Source organism: Brachyhypopomus gauderio, unplaced genomic scaffold (assembly GCF_052324685.1).
Source record: "Brachyhypopomus gauderio isolate BG-103 unplaced genomic scaffold, BGAUD_0.2 sc182, whole genome shotgun sequence".
Classification (NCBI taxonomy): Eukaryota; Metazoa; Chordata; class Actinopteri; order Gymnotiformes; family Hypopomidae; genus Brachyhypopomus; species Brachyhypopomus gauderio.
This window is the reverse complement of record NW_027507003.1, coordinates 32,501-40,127: the sequence shown is the minus strand read 5'-3', so window position 1 is coordinate 40,127 and position 7,627 is coordinate 32,501. Positions and strand designations below refer to the sequence as shown.

General features: G+C 49.5%; 1 protein-coding gene across 1 annotated transcript in view; it reads left to right on the top strand.

The window, feature by feature from the left end:
- Window positions 1-7,627, top strand: part of drp2 (dystrophin related protein 2) — a 100,616-nt gene that overhangs the window by 64,846 nt on the left and 28,143 nt on the right. Inside the window, 5 exon segments of the mRNA XM_076995125.1 lie at window positions 946-1,017; window positions 2,044-2,105; window positions 2,581-2,655; window positions 3,726-3,927; window positions 5,507-5,592. Coding sequence (XP_076851240.1) covers window positions 946-1,017; window positions 2,044-2,105; window positions 2,581-2,655; window positions 3,726-3,927; window positions 5,507-5,592 — 497 coding nt within the window.

The following is a 7,627-nucleotide window of genomic DNA, read 5'->3' as shown; positions in this document are numbered from 1 at the left end:
GGACCGGGGGGGACGGCTCCGCTCGGCAGACTTGAGCTGCTAACCGCGATGGGGATGACTGCCCCTGGCATTCCTACAGGGTGGGACTCAGGTGCTTACAGGGGGGCCGTGTGTCTGTGTGGGCTGGAGAGGACACATGCAGAGCTCGAGATTTCTGATATCAGGGCTCACACAAACCCCCTTATGGGGGCAATTCTTTTTGATTGGAGAGCCATTACTCCATCTGCTCCAAACAGAGCTTTTCACATTGCCCAGGCCTCAACTTTTCGCACCGCTGATTCCAATAAATTAGTTTATCTCACATACTGTATATATAATTTTTAATGAAATTTTAAAAATGTATTATATATTTTAATAATGAATCGTTATGTTACAAAATCAGATGCACTTTTTCTATCATATGCTAATATTAGTTGTAGAGCTCTTCTTATCGCACATGCAAACCGAGGCTTTTAATGCCAGTCACATGGTTTTGAACTTTTGCCTATGCATCATTATTGAGCAAAGTGCTCACGAGCTAATTCTAATCACTTCCCAGTGCCCAGGGACCACGAAGATGCATTACTGGCTAACAAAACCTCTAACAAAAGGCTGGAAGAGTGACTCAACCACCCCACTCTCTAATGACAACACACCCGGTCCACTTCGCTGGGCTATGAATAGCATATTCAGACCTGAATCCCAGCTGGAAGGCAGACCTCGGTACTGCTAACTGGTTCTTTCACCGCAGTTTTCAGTGCCATTTAAAGATAGTGCTCTCTCATCTGGAAAAATAATGGCCCATGGATGTTCTAAATCCCGTTTCTGTGCCCCAGTGTTTTGTAGTCTCTTTGCATGACAGCAGGACACCTGGACAAAAGTTGACCTGTAGCATTTGGGTTTTTACAAATAGCTTTTCATGCCTGACGTGTTTGTCTGATTGATACTGCACCTCCTCACTCTCTCACTGTCTCTAGGTTCGGTGCAGATACCTTGGGAGCGTGCTATATCCCCCAACAAAGTGCCCTACTACATCAAGTAAGTTCAGCTTTGAGCCATCTGCAGATAGCTGTGTTGCAGCGGTGTGCGTTCCAAACCAGTGCTGAAGGATGTCAGGTTATCAAGCCACGAGAGAGGCCAGAGAGACGCCTGAAAACACAATTACTGTTCCCTGGTGCAGAAGATTATTGTGTTTTGATATGAATAATATTTCGACCGCTCAGGGCCTTTGTCAGGCGGGCACGCTGTGTTTCACACACCATTTCTGTTCTCGCAGATATCAGTCAGTGAGCCCTGAATGGCCACATTAATGGCTGTTGTCTTTTAAGGGAAAGTATTGGGTCTGGTGCCTCTGTTTTCTTCGGGCTCATCGATACTCCCCGCCGGCTGGAACTGTGTGTGCTTCTGTGCTCCCGACCGGAATCCATCAGCGTGTCCCCACACCAGGCGCTTTTGTTCGCTAAGCTATTCGCAGCCTTTCACTGTGCTCGGGCGGGCGGCGTTCGTCGGCGGGGCCGATCGATGCGAGCCCTTCTCGGGGTAACGGCGGGCGAGGCAGCGGCTCCCGGTGACCCCCCAGCCAGCCGCCTTCAGCGCCGCCCCGTGCCGCTCGCCTGTTTTATTTGTCCTCGTTATTAATTCACCCGAGGCGCTGCACGGCCGTTGGGGAGCGTGTGGGGGGCTGCGCGCGAAAGCCTGGCGGTCCACGCCGCGGCGCCGGACACATGTGAGCGGAGCCTCTCGTCCCCCTCTGTGTTTGGCCGGGCGTGCTGCAGCGGTTCGCGCAGCGCTCAGCGCTTGTTCTAATATTACGAGCACAGACGAGCCGTAGTCACGGATTCTTCAACTCCTACTCTTGTGCTTTTATTTGTTTTTCATTCTTTATTTACGCTCTCTTCCCATCTCTCTTCTCTCTCTCTCTCTCTCTCTCTCTCTCTCTCTCTCACACACACACACACACACACACATAGACTAAGTCCTCTGTTTAAACTGAAACGGTGGTCTGATTTCTCTGTTATTTTACTTCCCGATTCTTCCTTGCTGCCCCCATGTTGCTGTCTCTAGCCACCAGGCTCAGACAACCTGCTGGGACCATCCAAAGATGACAGAGTTGTATCAAGCACTAGGTGAGACAATTCAATTCAGTCTGTCATCTTTCATCTTTATGTACGGTAGTCTCCACCCACCATCCCTCATACCCAATGTACAATGCACACAGTACACAAAACACACACACACACACACACACACACAGTACACAAAACACGCACACAGAGTACACAAATACACACACACCTCAGCACCTTTTGCCTCGTTAAAGCCTCTTCTTCCTTCAGTGTGACACTACTCTCATTAGCAGTCATATGATTGCTATGCCAGCCTCTAATTAACAAGGATTAAAGGGCATTTTCCGCATCTGTTAATCTGAGTTTACACAGGGCACCAAAACGCTGACACTATCAGAGCTGCTGCCCCAAAGTAATTCAGCCAATGTGCACGCGAGAGGGAGGGGCCTCGACTGAGGGGAGGAGCCAGACACTATTCCTCTCCTCCAAATAACCCTGCTCACTCTCTCCCACCCCTCCTGCCCTTCTATCGCAGTGGACCTGAACAACATCAAGTTCTCCGCCTACCGCACGGCCATGAAACTGCGGCGGGTACAGAAGGCTCTGAGACGTACGTGTGACCGGAGCTCCTCGCCCTCCTCACAGACACGCCCCTCTCCCCAGACACACGCGGCCACGCGGCCTCTAAACACATCAGCTATGGATTAGCTGCGGATATGGGTTTGGCCTTCTCCATCATTCTCATTAGGACCAGTCATTATCATGCGGCCTAATTATGCCTAATAATTGGTGTGATTATGCATCTTGTAGGGGGGTAATTGATCGGCCTGGATGAAGAATTAGGTGCATTGGCAGGCAGAGGTTTATCTGCTGCTGCGCTGGCTGCATCTCCTCTCTCTCTCTCTCTCTCTCTCTCTCTCTCTCTCTCTCTCTCTCTCTCTCTTTGTCTCTCTCTCTCTCTCTTTGTGTTTCTCTCTCTGTGTCTTTTTCTCTCTCTTTCTCTCGTGGAAATGCAGCAGGTTGACTGTCCCCTGACCCCATGGTCATGGATGGGTAGAGTAGAAAAGTCTCTTTCATGCTCATCGACCCCTGTGACCCCCCCCCCCCCCCAATCCCCATGGTAATACTGCATAAGAAAACATTTTTATCTCTGTGCTGCTGCCGTGTTTTCCTTGTTTGGCATTCTTTCTCACTCTCCCTTTCTTTCTGTCCCTGGCATCCACATCATCACATTCTCACTTTTTCTTTCCGTTCCTGCTCTCTTTCTCCCTCTCTGCTGGTCCATACGCTCCCGTGTGTCGTTAAAAGGATTAATTAGCAGCGCTGCCATAGAAACTGCAGCTTCCGATGGTGTTGTGCTGTGAGTGAGGATGGTGGTGTAGAGAGAGCACCCACCCTGGCCCGCTGGGGTCTGGAAGACCAGCCCTGAAAGCATCCCCCCATCTCACTCTCCATATGTCATCTCATTATCGTATTATCCAATCACGCGCAGCATTAGTGGACAGCCTTAAATCTATAGGCCCTCTGAAATGGCCCAGGAAAATGACGTTAGTGCAGGCAAATTGAATCAACTTTCACTCTGCACACATAATCCACACCCTGAACTTTTAAAAGAAGCAGCGAGCCAGTCTGTGTTTTGTGTGTGTGTGTGTTTGTGTGTGTGTGTGTGTGTACATGTAGTGGACCTGCTGAAGCTCACCAGCTTGGTGGAGGTGTTCCGAGAGCAGGAGCTTCAGCACGGCGAGTACGTGATGGATGTGGTCGAGGTGATCCATGCGCTAACCGCCCTGTACGAGAGGCTGGAGGAGGAGCGATCCATCCTCGTCAACATCCCTCTCTGTGTGGACATGTGCCTGAACTGGCTGCTCAACGTCTATGACAGGTAGCGTCACCTTTCCCACACTCCGCCCCCATGACCTACACACTCCATCCCGTCACGCCCACTTCACCTTCCTCCGCCCGTCTAGTTTAGGCTCCGCCTCTTGCTCTGATTGGAAGCTTGATTTAAAATGCTCTTTCACATTAGAGCCATGTGCTCTCTGTGCGCCTTTGAAGCGGATTAGACCACAACAAAGATTTTGGGAAATCAAGACAGGCAGGCGACCAATCAGCACGCATGGGTGGAGCTAAAATCTTCCCTGCCCGAGTTCCCTGCCAAAACTCTTGATTGAGAATGTTATGTTGTTAGGCTCCAGCTAACATAAAAAGCAAAACAACCTCCCTGTTTTTTTATTTATCTTTCCCTATCCGTCATAAATTTTTGTAGCGGCTCTTAACTACCTGCTGTTAATGGCTAGAAATCACAGCTTTCACTCTGCAGATAAATTGCGGTAATTGCTGGGGTGTTTTTTTTTTTGGTTTGTTCTGCGATGAATGCAGGAAGTAAATGAGAATGCGCTGGGTGCATGGGAACGATAATCACCACTTCTCCGTCAGACGAACTGGTACCAGTCAGACTGAACGAGTCAGAGGAATGTTCACTTTTGAAAACCGCCCTGACGGGGGGAGATTTCTCCTTATGGCGAGCAAACAGACGTCTGTACTGTTACATGAGATCACCTGTGTTTTTTGGAGCTTGCTTAAAAAATTCTGAATTTGTGGGCTGCTGTTGGTATAGCTGGATCGCACCACATTCCCCGCCCCATCCCTGTCGGGTGTGGCCGACACCCATAATCCTGGCCGTGTCACGCCAGAGCATGAGGGCGGATCGGCTCTTTGTCCTTTGCCCTTTGACCTATCACCCTGGTTAGTCCCAGTCCACCCTATCAGATTTAACGGAACACTGCTTTTTTTTTTTTTTTTTTTTTACTGCCATGTCACTTTTAGACTTGTCTGTGACACAGACTGCTGAAGCATAATGGTCAGCTAATACCGTTGACCTTAATACCACTAGAACAGTGGACGCGCATACACAGGTCACTCCAGCATGTGTAGACAGTAACCACACGACAACTGAATAGTGCATACAAATAGCAGTTTGTTCATGAAGAATGCACACAGCACACGGCAACGCCCGTCACGCACGTTCACAAGAGACGGGCGCTCATCTGAATCTGACCCCATTCTCTGGTTTTTAGGGGAGAAAGATGAAAAGAAAAATAAAGAGGGAGACATGAAAAGAGGAAGAGAGAGAGAGAGAGAGAGAGAGAGAGAGAGAGAGAGAGAGAGAGAGAGAGAGAGAGAGAGAGAGAGAGAGAGAGAGAGAGAGAGAGAGAGAGAGAGAGAGCACAGGAGGGCAGTGGAAACATGGTGGCAACTGAGAGTGATTATAATTCCAAATGTGTGTCTGAGTGAACTAGGGATTAGGGGCGCTTTATTAGGACTCTCTAGTAAAGTTTTTGCAGCTGGCCCACTTATGTTGACTTTCCTTCTATTTTCAGAGGTGTTTAGACGTGAGGCTGCGTGTGTGAATGCTAACACAGTGCTAAGCTTTCCCCTCCATTCCTCCACTTTCCTCCCAGTGGCCGTAATGGGAAGATGAGGGTTCTGTCCTTCAAGACGGGCCTGGTGTGCTTGTGCAGCGCCGACATCCAGGAGAAATACCAGTGTGAGTAGGAGCCATGGATCACACTGCACTAAGGATATCTCTCTCTCTCTCTCTCTCTCTCTCTCTCTCTCTCTCTCTTTCTCTCCCCCTCTCTCTTTCATGCTCTCTCTCTCTTTCTCTTTTTCTCTCCCCCTCTCTCCTGCTCTCTCTCTTCCTCCCCCTCTCTCTCTCATTCACTCTTCCTCCCTCACACTGACACTCCCTCTCCCTCTCTCATTCACTCTCCCTCTCTTTCTCACTTCCTCTTCTCCTTTCTCTCTTTATTTTTGCCTTTTCTCAGTCTCTTTACACACACACACACACACACACACACACACACACACACACACACACACTAACACTAACCTTAACCATGTTATTTTTTATAATAAAAGTAGAATTTTATGCAAAATAATATATTTTTTATAGTAACCATGGGAACTTGACAAATTGGAACTTTTTATCACCACAAAAAGAGTACTACAGTTTTTCACACACACACATACAAATGCACACACACACACACACCAATCCACTTAGTCTAATCGAGGCAATATTTCAGTAGTGCTGAAAGCTTTTTTTTCTCATTGTTTAGCTAAAACAGGACACCTGTGGTCAGCTGACAAGCATGTGGTCATCTGACAGGCCTGTGGTCATCTGACAGGCCCGTGTTCAGTTGACAAGCCCCTGCTGGCTGTGTAGCAACTCTCCCCCTTTGTCCTTTTTCCTCGTTTGCTCTTATGATCCGATATTTCATGAATGGCTATGCAGCTGAGGAAGAGACAGTTTTATGGGGTCAATCCGGCCATTTTTACGAGCTAGACCTTGTAAATAAGTGCGTGAGGCGGCGCATGAGATCCACAGACCCCTCGGAGGGTCTGGGAGAGTCAGGAGCAGAACTCAGCGGCCCAGCGGGTCAGGTGGGCTCGTGTACTGTCAGCTCACCATCTGTCAAGCGCCGTAAAACCCAGACGCTACTTCTGTCAGGTTTATACTACTGAAAGGGGGGGAGGTGAAACGAAGAGAGGAATAAAAGGGGGGGGGGGGCAAAATGAGACAGAATGAAAGGAGGTAAGAGGACAGAAAGAGAGAGGGAGAGTCAGTTCTTTATGTCTCTGTTTGCTCAGGCAGAACAAAGATTGGTTCCCATCACCTCCTGAAAATAGACACATCACCCACGTCCCAACACCCACACTGCACCTGCCGGATGCTTTTTAAAGTGTGTCTATCTCACAGGTGTGATTTAGAGGGGCACATTTGCAGACTGCATCTGTTGCCATGCGGTCCAGCTAACGTCCCCTGGTCCCCTCTTGCTGCTGGCCCGTCCCTGGCCGCCGGGCCCACGCCGACCTTACGGTACGCCGGTGAGCTGGCCCTCCGTTACCCACTGCAGGGGCACCGACGTGGACGTCGCACGAGAGTGACTCCTGCACGCAGACGTTGCTGGAGTTTATACGTCGCTCGACTGACCGATGCTCAAAACAAATCTGCGACCACAAAACTGACCGCAGATGAATGGTGTTGTCAGCGCGCCTAACTGCAGACAGGTTCTAGTCTCCGACTGCACACGCAGCACGGCGATGCTGTAGGTAATGGGAGTGTAGAAGGTGTTATGAGCATTTTTGGCAGCAAAACTGCTGCTTTGTGCAACATTTGTAACAGGTGTTACCAGAGTCTACTCTGGTAGCCTCTCTTACTATGTAGATGTAACCAGCAATCAATTTCATCTACGTCGGCATGATAAAAGTTTGTCTTTGGGGCCCTTGTGTCCCTGTCTGTGTGCTGTGTACTGTCTGTGTGCTTTGTGAGCCTTGAGAGACAGGGTAGCAGTGTCTGCTTAATGAAGGAGTGTCAAATGTAACTGGTGCTCAACTGTGGCTGTGTTGGTGCAGCTGTTGTGACGATGGGGGGGTTGGGTATGTGTGTGTGTGTGTGTGTGTGTGTGTGTGTGTGTGTGTGTGTGTGTGTGTGTGTGTGTGTGTGTGTGTGTGAGTGAGTGGGGGGGGATGGCTCGCCTGCAGGGTTTTGGGTGGGGGGTACTCTGGCTCCAGCAGAT